Source organism: Lissotriton helveticus, chromosome 5_1 (genome assembly GCF_964261635.1).
Source record: "Lissotriton helveticus chromosome 5_1, aLisHel1.1, whole genome shotgun sequence".
NCBI lineage: Eukaryota > Metazoa > Chordata > Amphibia > Caudata > Salamandridae > Lissotriton > Lissotriton helveticus.
In genome coordinates, this window is record NC_136065.1 from 1032142796 (window position 1) to 1032167847 (window position 25052).

The following is a 25052-nucleotide window of genomic DNA, read 5'->3' on the forward strand; positions in this document are numbered from 1 at the left end:
GTTACAGGTTTTGCAAAAGGTGTATTGCAGGAGATGGAAAAGTGCTGCTCCGCTAAGCTTTGCATAACAGATAAGAGGATGTGTTTACCGAAGACAGAGTGTATCAATTTATGTACCACAAGAAATGCCTTGCATCACTGGATGAATTCAAAGGCTACCTTGCAACAATAGTGGCCAAATGATATATTCGGGAAGCCACGCAAGAAATGTGTGGCATGTCTGTGGCATGCTCAACGTGTCCTAAGAACCTTTTTTAAACATTTTTAGCAAGATATAAATTCTGCAATTTCTGATCTCTACAGGTGTATGGATGCCTCAGTTGATCCAGAGCTTTTCTGTCTGGACTTCAAAGGAAGGCATGTTATATCAAAGCAGAAAGTAGTAAAAGCAGCAAGCGTAGAAGATAACAGGGCTATAGGACTTAAACAGTTCAAACACATTGAAATTTCCTAGTCCGGTATGTTACAAATAGCACAACACAGCTGTTCAAGAGATCACAGTTACAGCACAAACAAAATGTGCTCATCCATCCCCTAATGTCGAACTGAGGAAACTAAAGTGAATGACGGGCTCTAGTTAGGTAACTGTATCTAAATTATTCCTCGGAAAGATATTATAGAATGTTATTATTAAAAAGGAGGAGGAATCGGGTAAAGGCCAGTTTAAGAAAGGAGAGCGAAGACAGTATTTGGATAAGACTCAGAGAAGCAGTCTCTAATGGCCAGATGACAACCTTTTGGTCTCTTGTTGCGGAGGGTTGTGGAGCCTGAGCCCAATCACTCCCAGTGGATATTAAAGAACATAACTGGGTTGGTTTAATTCAGGATTTATATACAGCTAATGGCGCGGCAATTGAGTACCTCGCACCAAAGTAAGACTTTACTACATATTGATCGCCCTCTGAAAAATAAATAGAAATGGTGATCAGGGGTATGCGTACCTCAGCGGAAATGGGCCCGATGAAATACCAATAACAGTCATAAAACAAAACAGTATACTGTGGAGCAAAATTCTTTGCCCAGTTTTTAAGTATTGTTATGAAAATAAAATGGTTCCCCACTCCTGGAAGGGAAGTATAATAGTCCCTCTGTGTAAGAAAGGAGACAGAGGTCTCTCATATAATTATCGTCAGATTGCGCCTCTTGATGCGTGGGTAAAGTCTTCGCTAAATGCCTTTTGACCAAAATTAGCGATTGGACAGATGCTATTTAAATGTTACTATTGGAGCAAACTGTGGTTAGAACGAAATATGGAACAATTGATAATTTAACTGCTCTACAGGTAATAAATGAAAAATATGTTGAAATAAGAGGAGGAAGGGTGTAAACAGCTTTTACAGACTTCTCCACAGCATTTGACAAAGTAGAGCATCCTTTGCTGTGGAGTAAGCTTTTAAATTTGGGTATCCCGGGCACCCTTTTGGAGTTAGTTTGTGCCCTCCATATGGATACTTGGTGCAGAGTCCTAATGGGAGGGGAAAGCAGTCTCTCACAAGCTATCCCTACCGTAAATGGTTTAAAACAAGGATGTTTATTGGCTCCCCTGCTTTTCTCCCTATATACATCTCTGATCTCCCTCACTATTTGGCACAAAAGTGAGGGCATTGCCCCAGTAATTGGGGAAAAAACCTATTGTGTGTCACTCTATGCAGGCAACATCATTTTGGATCGAACGCCAAGAGGATTGAATAGTCGTCTGCAGGCATCCATATATTTGCGGAGGCTCACCATTTAAAGATTAATATATCAAAAAGTAAAATTGACTCTATGCAGGCTGGAGGATTGGGTTGGCTATTTAGACATTCACTATCCTGGGTATCCCTGTGAAACTTAGGTTTGATTGTCTTGCATAGTTTTCCATATCGTCCTACTTTAACTGTGAGGCCTGTCGCTTTTTCTGGAGAGAGGCAATATCCGAGTCACATACCAGGGAGTGGTCCTCAACATCTGATACATGTTGTTCCGGTTATTTAAACGCTCTGGTATTTGCTGTACCATAGACTCGATTTTATCCAATCTCTGATGTAGTAGGGATAATTCCTGGGCTTGTGTGGATTTACAATTACTTATTTCTCCCAGAAAGTTTTGAAAAGCTTATGCATTTGATCCGTCAAAACCATCGGAGATTGGGGCGTAGTAATACTTCCTACAGCGGCTACAGTTATGCTTGTGCTTGCACCCCTCTGCGGGGTAGGGGGATCAGCCCAGGATTTCCGCTGGAGACCACTGAATACTGAGGGAGAGAGAAGCCCAAGGTCGCCTGGTGTCACTTGCTCCTGAAACGTATCACCACCTTCTCCCAGAGCAGCCTGTATAGACTCCTCGGGGTTGCTCTCTCGTGGAGCCCGACCGCCCTGAACCGTGGTGCTAGCAACCACCGTACCCGAGGTAGTTTGAACTGATGCATCAGGAGAAACCTGGTCCACCAAGGCAGTTTGATGACTGCCTGGGCACCCGTACGGTTCTTTACATACAGAGGATAATCTTCCAAGGGAATAGCAGACTCTGACCTTGCACTTTCCGACTCAGTTACAGCCCCTATGATATTTTGTGGGGCCGGGGACTCGCTCCCCTACTATTGCTCTCTCGATGCATGGTAATGAGTCGTGGAGTTTCCATATCTGCTACCCTTCCTGGGACCATAGTTTCTCCCCACCCCGGTGGTCCTACCATTGACGGTGCTGGCGACAATTTCTGGTGAGGACCCTGAAGACCTCCCTGAGAGTATGCACCAGAGAGGAAGCGGCTGAAAGTGCCCACACGCATGTCCTGGGCTCTCAGCTACAGGGCTGCAGAGTATTTTATTTTGGGCAGAGACCACTTTACAAGAATCTGCTGCTGCTAGCACACACCAGGCACATACCTAGACCCAGGTTCATCTTGGGTATCATAAAGAGTGAGCAAAGCCATAAAGATGGAATCGCCATTTTTTCCCTTTTTTTACCACTCGCCGCCAGAGAATCCTCTCAAGCGTGTCAAAGAATGTCACAGAGAAAGAAAAAAAAATTCTAGAACCGGAATGCATGTACGAGGCTGTTTGAGGAGGCTACCACCCAGCACTAGGTTACTTCACTGCCTCCAGTATTTGTACGATGTACCTGCCATGACTTTCCCCCTTCTCAAGGGGTCCGTAGCACGACACAGGGCTCACAGTCCTAGCAGTCCTTCACCCTCGGCGGGACGACATGCGAAGCTCTGTTTGGTGGCACATTGGTATTGGCAGTGGCGGTTTGCGGCTCCCACCGCTAACCCCCATGCTGCCACGGCACAGAAGACTCCAATCAAGACCCCACCGAAATCCGCGGTCTTTAGCTCGCGGCGCGGCTCCTTGCTTGCACTCTTGCTCCTGCAGCTGAGAGCGACCCAGAAGCAGCTTGCGGGAAGAATGGAAGGGCAGGAGCTACGTGCCTCAACAGTTGCGGTCCATCGGGCTCACCCCGCCACCGTCTACGTGCCAGAGGACCTCACTATAATGAGGGCCCACAGAGTCCCCTTTCAGAGACCTTCGGGGGCAAAGTATCCTAGGACAATGATTGTTAATTTCTCAGATTATCAGATTAGAGAGGCTGTTCTAACCAAAGCGATCCAAAAAAGAGACCTCATTCTACCAGACGGAGCCAAAGTGAGAGTGTTCTCCGATATGCCAGCATCTGCAGCACATAGACAGAGGGACTTTGTAGGCATGATGGGTCAGTTTATGAGTGCAGGAGCACAGGTCTCTATCATCCAGCAATCCAAGCTGAAAGTTCTATAGAAAGGAAAGTTCCATCTCAGCTCTTTTTTGGAGGAAGATAAAAAATTACTACAAACGATTACACAAGCACGTGGCAATTAGGGAAAGATCTGAGCAGAGGGTGATTCTCTGGTCCTCAGAACTTGGGGATTATAGATAATAATTTAAACTGGACATAATTCTCCTAGCTGGGGGCCTCTTTTCTTCCTGTACATTAAGAACTTTATGCACTATGTGATGCACTTTGTTCGCTTTAACTTTATGCTCTTTATGATTGTAGTTTGCCATTTTTCTACAGAGGTCATGTATATGCTGCTACTACTACTTCCCTGTGTTTAAGGATCCCCTTTTACCATGAAGGGTAATCCTACTGTAACCCTATTGTATTTGCACTTTACGCTCTTGATGCACAGTATTCACTTTTACTTAGGCACTTTAGTTTTATCTCCATTAGAAGGAGGTGTGGTAGTGGGTAGCAGCAGGTGGGTTCAGCTTACAGTAATAGATTCCCAGATTTGCTATGGAACACTGTAAAACTGTACCCTACTTTTTCTTTCTTGACTAAGACGGGCAGTATTTGTGTATTCTTAGTTTGAAGCTCTATAGATCTTTGCTAGTAGAATCAGTACAAGTTGGCTTAGATATATATTTGGGGTTTGAAGCATAAAACAAAAAGTGGACGCAGTAGTATCAGGCAAGTAAAAAGTAAGAATAAGAATCAGAATCAAATCAGGAAGGTAATCGAGATCGGCGAGCAAGGAAAATGGGGGGGGATCTTATGCCACTAGGCGATGTCAGATAACTACAACAAGAGGGATGTGGTTGCAAAAGGAAGTTGCGCAAAGGAGAGCGTATAAGGTGTTTATGTGGGTTGCGTCAAGGGTTATGCGTTAGTGTGAGGGATGTCTCAATCATTAAAAGTAATTACATGTAATGTAAATAGTTCTTCGAAAGCACAGAAAAGAGGAGCAATGTTGAATTTGATAGCTTCTTTCTACCCGCAGGTGATTTTTCTTCAAGAAACCCACTTGAAATCTAATTCCCCCAACTTTTTGCTCCCCAAGAAAAATGCTCACTCATACTTTGCCTCAACACATTCTGCAGTTCAGGCGATGGCTATTTTACTCTCTTCCGTCCTAGAGTGGGAGATTGGTAAAGTGATTTGAGATGAAGTTGCAAGGTGGATCTGGATTGAGGTTTCAGTTAATGGTGTAGACCTGGTGCTATTGAATTATTAGGCGTGATCTTTGACGATACAGGGCCCCTGAATAAGATGTATGATCTGTTAATAAATGCCAAGGGTAGAATACTAATGGGGGGGGTAACTTTAATTTCATCCAAGACCTGGGTCTGGATACATCAAATAAGGGTAAAAAACAACTAAAACCAAAGACAGCTAGACTGTTAAGAACTATCAAAGTAGATTTCGCCTTGATCGATCCATGGCGTCATGATCACCTGGGCCTTTTCAGCTAGATATAAAACGGCCTCCCGCTTTGATTTTTAAAAAATAAGTAAACAATTGGAAAGAGGCGAATCCACCATTGTTTCTAATTCATTCTCAGATCATTCAGCAGTCTCTCTGGTTATATACTTACCCTCCCCGAAAAAACATAACCGCAGATGGTATTTTGATAAAGCACTCCTATTGGACCAAAACTAGATCACTGAAACTCGTGATTCTATACATTGGTTTTACGAGAAAAATATTAATACAGCATCAGGTTTTATGGTTTGGGAAGCTTTTAAAGCCACATTTTAGGGTAGGGTGGTTGCATAAAGAGCAAATCTCTATAAAATCAGGCAGGAGAGGATCCAGGGGCATCAGAATGCTTTGGATCTAGCAAGGTCAAAATTTGTCTAAACCCTCAGGGAACTCGGAGGAAGAAATTACACAGCAGGACTTATTAAATCAATCAATAAATCAATCATAGCATTTGTAAAGCGCAGTACATACCTGTGAGGGTCTCAAGGAATTGGGGGGCGGGGGGGAACGCTGCTACTGTTTGAAGAGCCAGGTCTTGAGGAGTCTCCTGAAGGTAAGGAGGTCTTCGGTCTGCCGTAGGCGGATGGGGAGGGTGTTCCACATCTTGGCGGCGAGGTGGGAGAATGATCTGCCGCTGGCATTCACTCTTCGGATGCAGGGGATGGTAGCGAGGGCGCGGCCTGCAGAGCGGAGCTGGCGGGATGGGGTGTAGAGGCTGAGTCGGCTGTTGAGGTACGCTGGTCCTGTGTCGTGGAGTGCCTTGTGTGCGTGGGTGAGGAGCTTGAAGGTTATCCTCTTATTGATGGGGAGCCAGTGCAGGTCTCTCAGGTAGGGTGTGATGTGGCTGCGGCGCAGGATGTTGAGGATCAGGCGTGCGGAGGCGTTCTGGATGCGTTGGAGCCGTTTCAGGAGTTTGGCCGCGGCTCCTGCGTAGAGTGCGTTGCCGTTTTCCAGTCTACTGCTGACGGGGGCCTGGGTGACCGTCCTTCTAGTTGTGGTGGGGATCCACTTGAAGATCCTGCGAAGCATGCGGAGGGTGTTGAAGCAGGAGGAGGAGACGGCGTTGACCTGCTTTGTCATGGAGAGTGTGGAGTCGAGGATGACCCCCAGGTTTTGTGCATGGTCAGTGGGTGTAGGGTGTTCCTAGTGCTGTCAGCCACCAGGAGTTGTCCGAGGCTGAGGGGGTGGAACCGAGGATGAGGACCTCCTTCTTGTCAGAGTTCACCTTCAGACGGCTGTTACTCATCCAGTCGGTGGCTGCCTTCATTCCTTCGTGGAGGTTGATTTTGGCGGTGTGGGGGTCCTTGGTGAGCGAGAGGATCAGCTGGGTGTCGACAGCCTAGGAGATGATGTTTGGGTCGTGTTGTCGGGCGACGTGGGCAAGCGCTCCCATGTATATGTTGAACAATGTTGGGATGAGGGATGATCCTTGGGGTACGCCGCAGATGATCTCGTGGCTTTGGAGCAGAAGGAGGGGGAGGTGGACGCTCTGGGTTCTCTCGGTGAGGAAGGGGGTGGTCCAGTCCAGGGCCTTTTCTTGGATTCTGGCGTCGTGTAGGCATGTTTTTAGCGTGCGGTGGCAGACGGTGTCGAAAGCGGCTGACAGGTCTAGGAGGATGAGGGCTGCGGTTTCTCCGTTGTCGAGCAGGATCCTGACGTCGTCGGTGGCGGCGATGAGGGCAGTTTTGGTGCTGTAGTTGCTATGGAATCCAGATTGTGATGGGTCCAGGATGCTGTTCTCTTCGAAGAAGCTGGTCAGTTGTTTGTTGACGGCCTTTTCGATGACCTTCGCCGGGAACGGGAGCAGGGAGATGGGTCGGAAGTGCTTTAGGTCTTTAGGCAAAGGAGCAATTAAAAATGTATTTTACTCTGGAAGAGATCTCGGGCAGTAATGCATTTAAACAGAAAGTGCACAAAGAAAGTCAACATATAGGCAAATTCTTAGCACAGTCAATGAAAATGCAGCAGAGTAGGCAACTAATTCTTCAATTAAGGGACCCCAATACCACTAATCTGATTCCCAACAAAGACAGTATTGCCAAGTTCTTCGAGTCACATTTTGAGAAAATATATGACGAGGCCCAGCTAGTAAACACCCAGGCCCCTGAGGACTATTTCAGCTCAGTCCAACTACCTTTGGTTGCTGAGGACTAGTAAACCCATTACAGCTCTGGTTGAACCAATTACAGCTACAGAATTCAGGGATACTATAAAAGAAATGGCCAGTGGTAACGATGGGTTACCAATCAAGGTTTACAAAATGTTTATAGATGTACTTTCCCCCATGCAAGTGTCTTTGTAGAATCAGAATATGGATGGCTTGCAGTTGTGATTACTATCCTGAAGGATTAGGATCCAATCGATCCAAGTTCCTATCGTCCAATTAGTCTAACGTGGACTACAAGCTTTTTATGAAAATTTGGGCGAAGAGGATTTCAGAATGTACGCATCATTTGATACATGCGGACCAAACAGGTTTTTGCCTGGCAGATCAGTGGCGGCGAGTACCTTTTATCGGATTCAAGCTATTGACTATTTTTCTGCCAGGAAGGATAGCGCGGCTATTTTGATGATGGACGCAGTACAGGAATTTGTTCTAGTTGATTGGCAGGCCCTTTTTTTAATCCTTCAGAAGTTTGGCTTTCCGTCCCGCCTGGTAGAGATGTTAAGGAGAATCTATATGGGGCCAACTGCGAAAATAATTATAAACTCAGAGCAGGCAGGAGAAGTATTGATAAGACGGGTGATTAGGCAGGGTTGTCCCCTTTCTCCTCTTTTATTCTTGCTTTTTATCGAGACACAGGCAACAAAGATCTGAGCTAATAGGTCAATCTTGGCTCCTCTATTAGGAATGTCTAAAATCAAGCTCTTTGCAGACGATCTTATTTTATATCTGAACCCAGAGAGGGCCAATATCCCGCTGGCTCTAGGGGAAATTCAAGCTTTTACAGAATTAGGAGGATACAAGGCCAATCAGTCCAAAACAGAGCTTCTCCTATTCAATTCACTAGAGGCCGATCTTCCTGAAGGGCTAGAATATCGGCCATTAAGACCTATTAGATATCTGGGCCTTTTTGTCACAGGAGATATTTCTCAACTGTTCCATTTAAATTACATAAAAACACTCAATAGTAATACTAAATCTTTTAGAAAAATGGTCGCTTTTACCTCTGACAATAGTAGGCCGAGTCTCTCTAGTGAAAATGTCAATCCTTCCCCTGTTGATATTTCTGTTTTTAAATCTTCCTTTAAAAATACAGATTTCTGGGGGGCGTGGCTAGCAACCTGGCAAGATGGCCGCAGCCTAAGTGAGCTCCGCGCCAGGCGAGGCTTTCCCTTATTAATCCAGTAATTTCTCCTGTCAGTAGATGGTGCTGCTTCTTATTTACCAAAGCGGAGGAACTTCCGACGCCCTTGGAGCCATTCCGGTCTGCTGACGGCGCAGGTATCGCCGAGTTCTGGTGTGGGCGGAGTTGCGGCCTAAAGAGCTTCCGGGACCCGGGGACTCCAGTAAATCCTGACCCTGGTGGTGGGCGGATTGGCGTTGCGCTGCGGCAGCCGCTGCTGAGGGGGGCGCCGAGACAGGCCGACCGCTGAGGCTTCAGCGCAAGTGTTGCTGCCCTGCCGCGGACCCCGTGGGCCCTGGCCTGCGGTGGGAGGAGATAACCATCGTCTCGCGCCGGGGAGGAAGATCGTGGCCCGCGGTGAGGGTGCCCGGAGCGCTGGAATCTCTGCCCGCCCACAGAGACATCGGACGCATAGGTGGTGAAGCGAGCGGGGGTGCGAATGCCGGAGGACTACTTGATGAATGCAGGCTGCTCCATATTTAAAGACCGCCCTGGCGCTGGAAGGGGAACGGAACACACGCACATAACGCCCCATGTTTGCTGAGCTGGGGAGGCAGCGGAGAAACGGGTCCATACGTAAGGGACACGCGCGTACCCTGGCGTACTAACTGCCCGGCGGCCTCAGGTCATTGGTCCCATCTCTACTCACATACAGTTGACCCGGCCAGGGCACCTGGGCTTACAAAAGCAGAGACGGTCCCGGAACTCTGGTGCCCAGGGAGGAAGAAAGGAACTGTTCGGGGGTGCACTGGGTGAAAGCCAACTGCACTACTGGCCATAACGAACGGTGCCCTGCATCAACCACTTACAGGGTTGCACAATGAGTGGCAGGAGGAACAGGGCACAGCAGCCCCCCAGGCTGGATAAATATGCCTATAATAAAGACCCCCAAAGTGCCCCTAAGGGAGATGGAGCGCCAACGGTGACTCAGCCGAATACCATGCCTGAGGGAGCGGAGGAGGTGACTCTCTTGGATGTGATGGCGGCCCTCCGAACACTGCAGTCATCCATGGGCACCATCTCCACTGATATCTCGATACTGCGAGCGGACTTTTCTAAAATGGGCGACCGCCTGGTGGAGGTTGAAAAAACAACTGAGGGCCTGTCCGCAGACACCGCGGTACTGCAGCAACAGATGAAGAAGTTGGAAGAAGATAATAAGTTGATGAAGGCCAAACTAGATGACCAGGAAGGCCACTCCCGGCGCAACAATGTACGCTTTGTTGGGGTACCCGAAAATACAGGCGAGCGAGAACTAGATCTTTTCGTGGAGGACCTCATTCATTACCAACTGCAGCCGCGGGGACTTTCCAAATATTTTTCAGTGGAGAGGGCCCATCTGGTGCCCGGTGGTAAACCACGGGCGAGAGCACCGCCGCGGCCAATCCTGGCACGCATTTTCAATTTTAGAGATCGCAACGCCATTTTGCAGGCAGCTCGTGTTGCCCCGCCGCTTAAGATCGACAACGCTGAAATTGCCTTCTATCCTGATTATACGACGGCAGTTCAAGAACAAAGGCGTAGTTTTCTGGAAGTTAAGAAGGAACTGCGTGCTAGAGAAGTGAAATATTCTATGCTTTTTCCGGCGCAACTTCGTATTGAATCGGAAGGGAAAACATGGTTTTTCGACACACCAGGTGAGGCGAGAGACTGGCTGGAAGGATGGAGGCCGGCTAGAGGGACAAGGAACCGAGCTGCTACGCAGAATGGATATTGATGAGAACTGAGGATGCACGAAATGGTGAAACTTCAGAGACCACGAATTGTTAGACTCCTACGGAGAGCGGAGTGGGGAAAAGGTGTTGGCGACCATACACTCGAGGTGCTCCTCGTGTATCGGAATCCCTGCTGTACGCTTCTGCATAGGGGCGCCGACGAAATGGAACATTACGTTCGTGGGGTCTGGGGCCCAGACCTTTGAGGTAAAACAGTCTGATTTTGGGAAAGTGTCCCCCACAGTAGCAAACTATTGCACTATTAGCAGCGGCACAGAGCAGAGACTATCAGATAGGGGGGCCATGTACAGGTAACGGAAGACTCAAACCCCTCCCCCCCCACCACCCCACTTTCTCCACGAGTAATGTGGACTGTTTGGGACTTTAAGCACTCTGCTCAGTTGGGGTGGCGGGTAGTTCTGGATCCGCCGGGCAGGGAGGCAGGGAGGGGGGGTAAGGGGTTTGGGGAATGGGGTATTGCTACAGTTCCATTTTGTTTTATGTTGGCAGTTTTTCAGGGCACGACTATTGCAGTAAATGGTTATGACGCACAGAGGTTGTATGACTGGATATTGCGTTACCACGTTACCGCTTGACTTTAACACATATGTATCCACACACCCAGCAGGGCACTATTCCATAACTGACTCACCTGGCCCCAGGGGCACCACTGACTGTTCTGGCCTGGAATGTGAGAGGACTGGGGGATAAGATGAAGAGAAGCCTGGTATTACAATACTTAAAGCGATGTGCACCTGAAGTAGCCCTCCTCCAGGAGACGCACCTAGTGGGAACCGCCTGTAAGTCCATGGATAGATGGGGGTATAAAATGGTGGCTCACGCCGAGTTCACCTCCGGATCTAGGGGTGTTGGGGTCTATAAAGTGGTTATACGAGGGCAAGCAATAGTGTCGATCACAGGACATAAGCGGGGAAAAAGGGATGAATTGGACAGACTCGAGGCTGAATTGGATGATGTAGCGGCACAGCATGCAGCTCACCCGACGCCCCACCTTGCACAAGACGTATGTCTTAAACAAAGTGCATTCGTGGCATATCAGAGGGAGATGGCCATGGACAGCCTCCAAGCCACGCGTCACAGGGTATATGAGCTGGGGGATAAGGCCGGAAAAATGTTAGCCTGGCTAGACAAAAAAAAAAAAGTGAATAGAGTGATTGCACAACTACGCACGACCGCGGGTTCCATGGTAACGTCCCCTGCAGATATAGTAGACACCCTGGCAGATCATTTTGAACAGATATATGCCCCCCGCACCGCGTTCTCGGTTGAGGAGGCACATGCGTATATATAAAGGATATAGCCATGCCACACGTTACGTCTGAGGAAGCCCTCCTTCTGGAGGCAGATATATCGGTCGACGAACTTCAGACGGCCATTTGCTCACTCGCGTCGGGTAAGGCGGTGGGACCTAACGGACTCCCAATTGAATTGTATAAGAGGTCTGCGCAAACACTGGCCCCTTACCTCTTGGGCATGTTCCGGGACAGTCTTCAGGCTGGTGAGCGGCCACGCGATCAGCGGCTGGCCACAATCATAGCAATACACAAACCGGGCAAACCCCCAGCGGACTGTAGTTCTTACCGCCCCATATCTTTAATTAATGCGGAACCCAAGATACTGGCCAAGTTATTGGCTATGCGGCTGACTCCACACCTTTCATCCCTGATGGGCCCGGACCAGTCCGGGTTTATGCCCCAGCGTAGCACGGCACTTAATCTGCAACGCTTATACGCAGTGATGGCCCGGAAATCCTACCTACAGGAGCCCGCAGTCATCCTCTCTTTGGACGCAAGTATGGCGTTTGACACAGTGGAATGGCCGTACCTGTTCACGGTGCTGCAGCACTTGGGCTTCGGCCCCAAATTTTGTGCCTGGGTCCAGCTGCTCTACAATAATCCACTAGCACATGTGGCGGCAAATGGGCACATCTCTAGGGACTTTCCACTTGCTCTGGGAACACGGCAGGGATGCCTGCTGTCCCCTCTATTATTCGCGCTAATTTTAGGGCCTCTTGCGGCATGGATCAGGTGGGACCACTCTATTCGAGGCCTCTGGTGGACTGATGTCTGGGAAGACTGGATATCACTATATGCTATACAATTGATGGTAACGGTTTAGAAGAGCGCACAGCACAGAGTCCAGGTATCAGTAGTAAAGCAATAAGTAAAAAAGGTGCTCAGGAAGAGGTGGGAGACTGGTTACCACAGTCTCCAAGACAAACCAATGGTTCAAACAAATACTGTGATCTTCCGAGCACTCAAAAAAAGTCTTTATATGGTTTTCACTATGTCTTTTAATGTCCAATGTTCCTCCAATTCAATCCAATTTTCATCAAATGATTATTTGCAGCCAACGCACGTTTCGTCAAGTCCGTTCAGGACTAGTGACTTCCTCAGGGCTGCAACCCAAATACACACAGTCAGTCTTGAATTACACTCTTTAAAAGTAACATGAACTTAGTATATACATTTTCCAATATGATCTAACTATTAATCATGCTTAATAGTTCCTACGACCTCAAATTGGGTCCATACGTTTTTCCAAATAATAACAATTCGGTTATATAAAGAAGTGCCAAATATACCAAAACCGTGTTAGCCACATTGTTCTAATACAAATCATTCATATTACAAAACATCACAAACTGCAATACATATGAGTCATATGCAAAAAAATTGTTATATGGGGTAAAAGGTTATGGCCCCTGATAACACCCTTAGCTTACAGGTTCTCTAATATTTCACAAAAAATCACCTGTCTAAAACTCACCTATTCCCAAATGAATCCACACTCTATTCGATCAAATGTAGTGAACTCGATAGTTGTCAGGTATTTGTTCTATTCGTAAAAAATATATATCTCCCCATCTATAAGTGAAAATAACAAATACCGCTGTCAAGAACTAAATACACGATGCTACACTAATCAAATAATGGCCATTCCAGGTCCAATGTAAGCAGTATAATTGTAAATAAACCGCTAGTAACACTCACCAGATTGTAACGGGTTTAATATCTCGTATTCTAAATTCCAACATCCAAATAGATTATGGTCCAAAAAGTCGCAGATTGACCAAGTCACTACCTAAAGTAAATGCACAGCGCAATCAGTACTCTTGATTCAACATATAGCAACTTTGACAGAGTATCTACAAACTACATGTATCGGTAGCCTGTCTCTCACCTTATACTTCTATGTCACTGTATCCGTTTATTACTAAGTCTTCTCTTCTTCCTTGTATTCTTAAATAGTTAGTGCACGTGTCCGTGTCTGGTAAGAAAAAATAAAATATATAACAGGATACTTGTAAACTTTGAAGCCACTATAGTAAGCCACTACAAAGTCATGTTCTAATCGCGTGCTCACCCTCAGTAAGTCCGGAGTATTCCGACTCTGGCGTTCAGCACAGGTGCCATCTTGGAGTGGCAATTTGTAGTAGAAAACAAGGGCGCCATCTTGTAGTGTCCAACTAAAGTACTAAGCGCCGGTTCCATCTTAGAGTGATAGTTTCAACTAATACCTGTAGGCGCCATCTACTAATGGGTTCGAGTTACCCTTTTAGTATCCAACACTAGTGTCTAGCGCGAGTACTCTATTGAGTTATTTATATACGTGTAGGCGCCATCATATAATGGGTTTAATTTAACGTGAACCCTTCTAACGGATTCACAACAAAATCAGTATCCCGTTATAATTATCTCACTACAATTGAAGACCATAATTGTTAGGTCATATGGTAGTTAGTCGGTATCCATATTAACCAGATCGTGTATTATTATTGACAAGGTCGCGCGTGCAGCCCCGGACCTCGTGTTGTAGTTAGTCGTCACTATTATTAATACGATCCGAACTAGACTATAATTAGATGTTATAATAATTCCAATTATATTGCGAGAATGAAAAAGAAACCAAGACTTTACGGGCAACTAGCCCAATAGTTCGGATCGTATTAATAATAGTGACGACTAACTACAACACGAGGTCCGGGGCTGCACGCGCGACCTTGTCAATAATAATACACGATCTGGTTAATATGGATACCGACTAACTACCATATGACCTAACAATTATGGTCTTCAATTGTAGTGAGATAATTATAACGGGATACTGATTATGTTGTGAATCCGTTAGAAGGGTTCACGTTAAATTAAACCCATTATATGATGGCGCCTACACGTATATAAATAACTCAATAGAGTACTCGCGCTAGACACTAGTGTTGGATACTAAAAGGGTAACTCGAACCCATTAGTAGATGGCGCCTACAGGTATTAGTTGAAACTATCACTCTAAGATGGAACCGGCGCTTAGTACTTTAGTTGGACACTACAAGATGGCGCCCTTGTTTTTCTACTACAAATTGCCACTCCAAGATGGCACCCGTGCTGAACGCCAGAGTCGGAATACTCCGGACTTACTGAGGGTGAGCACGCGATTAGAACATGACTTTGTAGTGGCTTACTATAGTGGCTTCAAAGTTTACAAGTATCCTGTTATATTTTTTCTTACCAGACACGGACACGTGCACTAACTATTTAAGAATACAAGGAAGAAGAGAAGACTTAGTAATAAACGGATACAGTGACATAGAAGTATAAGGTGAGAGACAGGCTACCGATACATGTAGTTTGTAGATACTCTGTCAAAGTTGCTATATGTTGAATCAAGAGTACTGATTGCGCTGTGCATTTACTTTAGGTAGTGACTTGGTCAATCTGCGACTTTTTGGACCATAATCTATTTGGATGTTGGAATTTAGAATACGAGATATTAAACCCGTTACAATCTGGTGAGTGTTACTAGCGGTTTATTTACAATTATACTGCTTACATTGGACCTGGAATGGCCATTATTTGATTAGTGTAGCATCGTGTATTTAGTTCTTGACAGCGGTATTTGTTATTTTCACTTATAGATGGGGAGATATATATTTTTTACGAATAGAACAAATACCTGACAACTATCGAGTTCACTACATTTGATCGAATAGAGTGTGGATTCATTTGGGAATAGGTGAGTTTTAGACAGGTGATTTTTTGTGAAATATTAGAGAACCTGTAAGCTAAGGGTGTTATCAGGGGCCATAACCTTTTACCCCATATAACAATTTTTTTGCATATGACTCATATGTATTGCAGTTTGTGATGTTTTGTAATATGAATGATTTGTATTAGAACAATGTGGCTAACACGGTTTTGGTATATTTGGCACTTCTTTATATAACCGAATTGTTATTATTTGGAAAAACGTATGGACCCAATTTGAGGTCGTAGGAACTATTAAGCATGATTAATAGTTAGATCATATTGGAAAATGTATATACTAAGTTCATGTTACTTTTAAAGAGTGTAATTCAAGACTGACTGTGTGTATTTGGGTTGCAGCCCTGAGGAAGTCACTAGTCCTGAACGGACTTGACGAAACGTGCGTTGGCTGCAAATAATCATTTGATGAAAATTGGATTGAATTGGAGGAACATTGGACATTAAAAGACATAGTGAAAACCATATAAAGACTTTTTTTGAGTGCTCGGAAGATCACAGTATTTATCACTATATGCTGACGACGTGTTGTTATACCTTACCTCACCAAGGAAATCAATCCTTGAATTATTGAATGTCTGTGAGAAGTTTGGTAGAGTGTCTGGATATCGGATTAATTGTGCTCAGTCCGTTCTGTATGTACTGTCGGTTCCCCCTCCCCGCTTTTGCCTGTGGACTGTCCACTGCGGATCACTGATGAAGCCTTTTAATATTTGGGCATCTACGTTACACCTGATCCAAATGACTTCTATGCGAGAAATCTGAAGCCTCAACTAGACCGTTTTAAGCGTGATGTACGGGTATGGCGGAGCCTCCCCCTCACGATGTTGGGAAAGGCAGCCTTATACAAAATGATGGCGCTCCCGCGATTTTTGTATGTGCTTGAAAACACACCATTTCCGGTTCCACCAGGCTACTTCAAGGCCATAGCAGCGGCGGTGTCTGGTCTTTTGTGGGGAGGCAAACCAGCGCAGATTGCCCAGGATAAACTAATGTGCAGCTGGTATGACGGAGGAATAGCGCTTCCAAATGTGGAGCTTTATTACTGGGCAGCGCATCTTAAACTCATTCATTTTTGGTTGCACACCCCGCAGACTGAACTGGCATACCATGCAGACAGAAAAAACTTGGAGGATAGGGGACTGATGGGAAATCTCTACAGTCGCCGCAGACCCACTGATTTGCTTGGCCCAACGGAGCATGCAATATGTATTTGGTACCAAGCGCAGGCCCGCCTTAAGTGGTGGCAACTATTACGCAAATGACACCGTTATGGGGCTCACAACGATTGGGCTGCCTTGGCAAAAGCAAAGGGTTCCAAAACTGGGATAATATAGGTATCTCTACGGTGGGTGATCTTTGGAAGAAGGGAGAGGTGGTCGAGTTTACACAGCTGCAAACACAGTATGGTATGGCACAGACTGAACACTTTAGATACTTGCAGGTCTGGTCATACCTCCAGGTACCTCCTTGCAGGAGTCCATCCCACTGGAGGATAGACTTCTGACAGAACACATGATAAGTAGGGCGACATCCTTGACATACCGCAAACTAATTAACAATTTGCCAGACCCAACGTCCAAATTAAAACAGACCTGGTCTCGAGATGTGGGTGACCTCGATGAATCTGAATGGCAAGAAACTCTGTCATTCCCCCGTGAGACGGCGATACCCTCCAGGCTTCGATTGGTCCGACTTAAGGTACTCCATCGCACTTATTACACCAGATCAATGCTTTTTGTGATGGGGGCGGCCCCACATAAGTATTGTTTACGCAAATGCGGGGAGGAGGGCACGTTTTACCACACTATTTGGGACTGTACATACATTGCGGCATACTGGATTAAAATAAAGCGCACAATCTCACAAGCAATAGACATCTCGGTTCTGCCAGAGCCGCGACGCTGCCTGCTGAATGTGTGGGAGTCAAATGCCTTAACTCAACAACAAGACTGGGTTATGTTGGGTATGGTGCTGGCGAAACGCAATATTGCTATGTTATGGGGGGCTGAGGCTCTGCCAACACTACAGAAGTGGTGTAAAGACATGGATGAGGCAATGATAGCGGAGAGAGCAGTCTTTGTTCACCGTGGGTGCCCTCAGAAGTGGGAAAAGGTGTGGGGGGCCTGGAACAGGTTTAGAGGAAATATCTGTGAGCCACCAGACATTACAGTGGAAGATGTCTCTATATAGTAGGAATGTACTGATGAGGGAGGGGCGAATACGGGATGTCGTGGATATAATCGTTTTAATAACGTTACACATTATCACTGTGAGGTGTTACTCTGCAACTTTTGATGTAATCATGGCCAATAATGATTCTAATTGTCTGTATGCTTGCCCTGATTTGCAACTTAATAATAAAAAGAATTTAAAAAAAATACAGATTTCTTATTTTAACGCAGTAGACAAAATGTTACTAGACGTGGAGCAGGGTGGACTTGCATTTCATCACCTACATACCTACTACCAAGTTTCTTTGGTTAGTTTACTAACGCAGCTGGCGGCTCCTGCCACGAAATTCGATAACTTTTTACTGAATCTGATGCTAATAGAAAGTGCAATTAGGCTACCAGCATTTCTGCGCACCACAAAGCTACCCAAAAAAACAAGGTATAAGGTGGTGATTACTATTGCTAACCGTATACAACGGTTTCATAAAGCTTACAACATTCCATTGTGCCATGCATTTACTCCCCTTAAAGACTGTAGTAGTGGGGGGCTCCAGGTTCCACAAAATCTACTGCAGTCCTATAATAGGCTAGGATTTTGTAAACATTGGTGATTTCCACAATGGTACCAACTTTATATCATGGGAGGCATTCACATTGCATTGTGTACCTCAGAGGGTGGATTTCTGGTTAAGTTTGAGACAGATAATTTGTTTCCTCAAGAACAAGTATAAAATAATCAACGAGAGGGAAAGAATAATTCTGAAAGCAGCCCTAGAGTTGAATTTAAGCGGTATTGGTAATTGGTACAGTTTATTACGACAGGGCTCGAACTAGAATCTCATTCAGACAATGCTTTTAAAAATTGCTCAGGAAACAAACTGCTGGTTCAATATAAAGGCATGGCAACAAGGATGCGAATTTGGGAATAAGGCAGAGGGCGGTGAATTTTAAGAGGATGTCCTTTCTTTCAAGGTGGTTGGTCTATCATACTCCCCTCAGACTACACAAATGGTTTTCTGCACTTTCAAACAAATGTTTTATACGTAACTGTGTGGGGGCAGGCGATTGGATACACATATTTTTGACATGTCACAAACTATGTCATTTCTGGGAAGAGGTGTTCAGGTCTATTAGTGATTGTATGTCACCGCTTGCCCTTTTTGGCTTTTCCCATGCAACTAGCCAGCTGCCAAAATATAGGCAATATTTTGTCTTTGCTGCTATTGCAGTAGCTATATCTCTGGTGTTGCAAAACTGGAGATCTCAGAAGGTGGCTACAGTGGGACAATGGCTCTCCAAGTTGGCCCAGACCTACCAATTTGAAGAGGCATTTGCAAAAAGGATAGGGGGCTTCATAGATTTAAGATAACTTGGGAGGGCTATGCTCGAATTGCATGTGCAGATGAGAACGTGTAAGGCAGGCTATCCGTTTGGGTAATGAAGTGACATGGGACTTCTTTTCTTCCTGTTTTGGTGAATCGAGGGTAGTTCCCAAAATGTTTCTTCCCTGTTTCGGGCTTTCTAGAATGCTAGCTATATTGTATATGAATCTATTTATTGTCCACTGAAATATAGATTTGGATATTAGGGAAGTAATGTCTTTTTTTTAGAATGCTGGTTATATTACATGTAAATCTATTGTCTACTGAAATATGAATTTGGGTATTATGAATATGTGTTCTTTGTGTTATACCATGTTTAACGTGTCTACTTTGTCTGCTATCTACACTCAATAAAAAATAAAAAAGAAATACAAAAAATCTAAAAAGTAAAATTATGTGTATGCAAAAATTGTAACTTGCAAAATCCTATACCTTTTTAGGAAAAATAGTGTGTGGTAACCTAAGTGATAAAGCCCATATAGAAAATTACATCTCTAAAGCCAGCATTGAGAGGAAAAGCTTGGGTTCTCTTTATAGGTCTACCGGTAAAAGTCACTTTGCACTTTTATTGGAGGTGTTTCGTGCAAAAATCCCAACTTCCCTGTTGTATGGTATGAAATTCATTGATGTAGGGAAATGTTTTTTTTTTAAATGAAACAGAAGGCCGAATTTTAAGAAGTTTAGCCTCAGTTAATTCTGCATATTTCACGGCCGCCCTCAGGTTAGAATTTGGATTGAGAACTACCTGGGACAGGGTCTCGCGGGGATAGTGCATTGGGTCCTAGGTCTGGCAAAGGGTGATCCTGGTACATTGAGATTTTTACTTCGGAAATTTTTTTTAGAATGTTTAAAAGAACAGTCATTCATGTTTAGAAATTTTTAATACTGCGATTGATTTGTTGCAATTAGATCAGTCCCTGCTTTTCACCAATCACGGGCCATCTTGAAACAGGTCATTTGGGAATCAAGTTTCACAAGGGCTAGGTAAGCCTGCATGCTGAAGAGGGGTATCCATCCGGTCATTGATTCCTGTATGATCAATAAAGTAGAGGCCTATATCTCTTGGAACCTGCCCCATGGAGTGCGCTGTTTCTGGCTACCTTTAAATCCTTTGTTGTCTAAATGGTATGGTACATCACCAATTTGTAATTTGTGTAATAATGGCCTTCAAGATGTTAATCATGTGTTATTTAATTGCCCAAACAAAAGGTTCAGGTACACAATTTCAAGAACAAACTACAAATTAAAACTACAAAATTGTCATTCAAATAAACAAAGAGGAGAAGAAGACAGAAAGAAAGAAGCCTATATTTCAAACCCAATTCAGAAAAGTATTAATAATTTATTAGACATATAATTTTCAGATAAAAACACATTACAAATCCAATAAAACGCTCATTAACAAGGGTGTTGGCAGAACTAAGGCAACAAATTCATATCGCCAAACACGTGGCTAACATACAAACATTGTATCTATCCAGCGCTGGAAAATATCTTGTCTGACCTGCGAACTTCTGCCGATTGATTGGGCAAACGCTGGGATACAACTTAAGGCTCTATTTGGATTTCCTGCCATAACGAAAATATAGTTCCACACGAGTTGATTTTTATCTGTCCTTAATTTTCGTTATGAGGACCTATGAAAAATTTTAACTTACTGCATCTACCTTTCAAATTTTTAATGGTCTTCTTTTAATACTGTTATTGAAAACGCTCAAACCACTGTCTGTCCTGATGATGACCGCAGAGTCATCCAGCGGTCGAAACGCCGTTGACGCATTCGGTGGCCACACACTGTGAAAGACACATTATATTTGTTTTTGTTGTTCTTTCTATAGATACAATGTTTGTATGTTAGCCACGTGTTTGGCGATATGAATTTGTTGCCTTAGTTCTGCCAACACCCTTGTTAATGAGCGTTTTTATTGGATTTGTAATGTGTTTTTATCTGAAAATTATATGTCTAATAAATTATTAATACTTTTCTGAATTGGGTTTGAAATATAGGCTTCTTTCTTTCTGTCTTCTTCTCCTCTTTGTTTATTTGAATGACAATTTTGTAGTTTTAATTTGTAGTTTGTTCTTGAAATTGTGTACCTGAACCTTTTGTTTGGTGTTACTATAATTTGTCCCTGGTTCAGGGGTATTGGACAGCCTCTGTCGTTGTTAATGATTATTTACTTGCCCAGCATTATTATTGTGGCGACGAAAATAGATGAGACCAATATGTCTACAGCTATTATTTCGGCCTCAGCACTAATTGATTCTCTTTATAAGCCGTCAAATGAAATGTGCTGCCATAGAATTTGTAACTTTTTTAAGTGTTTCTTAACATGTAGTAAGTATCATTAGGTATGTAGGGAGCAACTGCTGATACTTGTTTTGTATCCTAGGTTATTTACTTCCTACATTTTTGCACTAAGGACATTAAAGATATTTTTAATCATTTTGTACCTTATATTATATTGCTATGTTTTAATCTGAAGATTTTTTATATTGTTGGATTTCACTTAGGACTTGCTGATGCCTTGTTGGGTATGAACATTTTCTGTGTTCAATTTAATATCAAAATAGAATCTGTATTATCGTGTCATTGGTTTTCCCAGTTTATGAGGACCACCACAGAGTTCCGTACTCAAATAAAATTGATTGATTGTGAATGACGGGCTCTATTCCATTGCCTCTGCTAAGGAGTCATCCATCCTTAACTGAAAATGCCCCTCAGTCCAGCGCACCACAGAACACTACATACCTTTAAATAAAAACACCCCTGTGAGCTGCCACTGAGTCAACTACCATTTTAGAGCCTCTCCTGCTACGGTCCTTCACATGGACTCAGAAACAGATGAACCAGAATTTACCAAAAATAGGTCAAGAAGCAACACTGTGTTCTGCAGGCGTTCGCCCCTACGAGCAGGGCGCCAAGAAAGCGTAGTAAACACGGTTTAGATTTTGAACAAATGACGGACCAACAACTCAAAGGGAGGATTTAATATTTATAAAAAAATAGACATTCCGCCAAGAACCTATTCTTGGATATGTTGCTAAATGCCTAATGGATATATATCACAAATACATCACCAAAAAAGAAATAACTAGTCTCTTATGGTAGCTGCAATTGCTGACGAACATTTTAGGTGCTCACTCCAACTTGTGGAAGACACAAAGGATTAAATAAATGTGCTCGTCTGTCCTTACAAATTTACCCCCATCAAAAGGCATCAAAGGTTTAAATTCCACCGAAATACGTTTCAGGAACCGATGTTCAAGAACCAATTGATTTAAATTTCTTCAACTGTGTGATACTACTAAGTGCCAGGACTGTATTCCTTTATGACCAAGGTGACTAAAACTCATCAAGGCAGGGGGCATAAAAATAGCACGTCAAAATGTCATTAGTTATTCTTATAAAAATAAATGCAACCCTATTTCTAAACTTACCGGCACTGGCTCTGGCTTTGGTCTTGGCAGATCTGGTTGCTTGAGACAGTGGACGGACCTTGACCATGGGATGAATACTGGACAGAGCATCACGAGCTGGAGGGCGAAAGTGTAACAGTCGTCCTGGATTACAATTTATATGAACTTTCCATAATAATAAATCCACAAGAAAACCATTTCTTCAATTCTTATCCCACAGGTTACGTTATACATATTTAATTGTACTAAATAAAATAAACTTCCCAGTTTGAAAAAGCTAATAAACTGACATATAATTAAATTACTTGCAGCAAGTTTGTGGAATAATGGTCAGAAAACTATGAAAAGACGCCAAACTGATTGCATGTCACCGTGTAAGCACTTTTCTTCATACGTTTTTTTATTAATTTGATTTCCATAGAATTACAATAACATTGGAACCTTACACACAAACACACACACTGTTGGCACTCGACCCCTCACCTCTCACCCTCTCACCCTCCCGCCCATCTGATTCCTTCCTCCTCTCAACTCTGAGTCCACCCACAGAGTAGGACTCCGCCTAACAAGAAAACAGTTTAGATCATACAAACAATCTAGAATCCTTACTTTACGGACATACATGTGTAGGAGGAACTGCCACCATATTGATACCTAATACCAACACATTTGTATATATGTTTTGCTCTTTACTCCTCATAGAAAACTGATCATAATTATTGACTTCAAATTCAAGAGGTCTAAAAAATCCCTATTTTCAACCTTATAATTTAGGTAATGGATGTCTGGAAAAAACAGATATATTCTTGTGCTTTTAATATAGCACAAACTGCAAAATTCAAATGATCCAGGCTTTTACGAAATAGACACGTCAGATGGCCTGATGTCACAGGGCTCGCGGTTACAACAAACCCGCAATCCATGAAGCAACTACGTCATATTCATGATATTGATCACGGGGGGCGTGGCTACGCACGCGAACGACATGGACGCCTCCGGGTAGAGCTCCGCGCTGAGCTTCCCCACCCGGTGCATTAATCCTGTCCAGCGCGAGCCACGGCCAGCGAAACCTGCCGGCGCCGGCGTGGAGGGCGGTCACCCGTCTCCCTGCCAATTTTGGGGACGATCGGTGCTCCCGGCCCGCACCGAGGGCAGCACTAGAAAACAGCCGCGCAAGCCGCCTCCACACCCGGCTTGTGCCCACGACAGCCCGGGGCTCCACAACTGCTGCTAGGCCCGGAGGGCCGGAACAGACCACGCACGCGACACTGACCGCAGGGAAGAGACGCACACGACAGGGAGGCCTGCACGAGGCACCGGAGGCACTGGCCATCACGAGTCGTACCCCTCACTGTCTACTGCGGACACAGGGCCTGCACAAACAGGCACTGCAGCCGCCCGCGCAACTGACCAGCACTGAGCCACCACGTGGAACCGGCAGGGACGCTAGGACTTGGGGTCAGCGGAGCCAGCCACCTCGTCGGGGTGGCCACCGTGCGGACGGCCTGAGAAGGTGAGCGCTGAGGGCCTGAGTGGGGGTGAGGACTGGAGCCGGAGGCGCTCGCCGGCCGCCACTAGTGACTACTGCGGCGGAGGGGCCCGACTGCCCGATCCACAGTGACGTCTGACGGGGCCGGACGGCGTCTGAGGTGCCCCACCGACCCTGATTGGAACCAGCGCCCCAGACCTGCTCCCGGTGGGCCGCGCATGCTGTCTTGGCGCCCGGGGAATGCCCTGACCAACCCGGGGCTCTACACACACTGGCAGGCCCGAGGGAGAGGCCTACGCGGCGGGATTGCGGCGCTGGCCACGCTCACTGGCCTCGCCCCACACAAAGCTTCGCCAGCCGCTGTGGACACTGACCCTGTGCCCTCTACTGACCCTGACGCCGCGAAACACTGGTAGAGCAGCTGAGGCCCTGAGGGCGAGGGGGCAGTCCCCCACCAGAGCAGGCACTAGACGAATAGCCCGCACGCCGCCCAGAAGCGACCGCTGCCCCGTGGATAGGGCGGACAGGCCAATTGGCTGGAGAAGAACATCGGGGACCTGGGCACTGCAGGCGGCTGAGGCCGAGAACGCTGGCGACTGCCCTTGGCGCTACCTCGTGCGCTGTCTGACGGGCCGCGAAGAAAGGGTCCGACCGCAGGGGATTGGGAGCGACCCTAGTGCGACGGACGTGAGAGTGAGGCAGCCATGACACCCCCTTCACCGACGACTCCACACGAGATGTGCCGGATCCCGAGAAGCCGCCTGTAACGACAACGTCCCTACGATCCGCTACCGCGCAGCAACGGCGATCCACCTGTGCTGCTCGAGTACTGGGGCCCGGAGTCGGGGGACCACCGCCGCGCCGTGCCCTGCCAGGACGCCCACGGACTCGAACTTTATCACACCCCTCTGGCACGGCCCTCACTGCTGAGGTAATACTCGCGCCCTGGCACAGATGTCTACTGGAATCAGGACCCGAACCGGGAACAGTGGGACCATACCTAAAGGCAAGATGGACAAATCCGGGAAGGGCTCTGACCCAGATCAAACGGCGGCGAAGCTGGACACAATGTTGGCGGCGATGGAGCGTCTGGAGGAATCCATCCAACTGACACGCACCTCATTGGCCTCAAAAATAGATGGAGTGGTCATTGATCTGACGCACCTGAAAGCAGATCACAAGAAGCTGGTGGACCGCACTGTATCCCTGGAAAATGATGTACAGGGACTCCGACCCCAGGTCAG

At 45.6% G+C, this 25052-nt stretch overlaps 1 protein-coding gene across 3 annotated transcripts in view; it reads right to left on the reverse strand.

Annotated features, from left to right (window-relative positions):
* R3HCC1L (R3H domain and coiled-coil containing 1 like) overlaps nt 1–25052 on the reverse strand; it is an 866695-nt gene that overhangs the window by 34831 nt on the left and 806812 nt on the right. For all 3 annotated transcript variants that reach the window (XM_078643564.1, XM_078643562.1, XM_078643563.1), the window contains exon 6: nt 22341–22436. In XM_078643564.1, coding sequence (XP_078499690.1) covers nt 22341–22436 — 96 coding nt within the window. The remainder of the gene's footprint in view (nt 1–22340; nt 22437–25052) is intronic.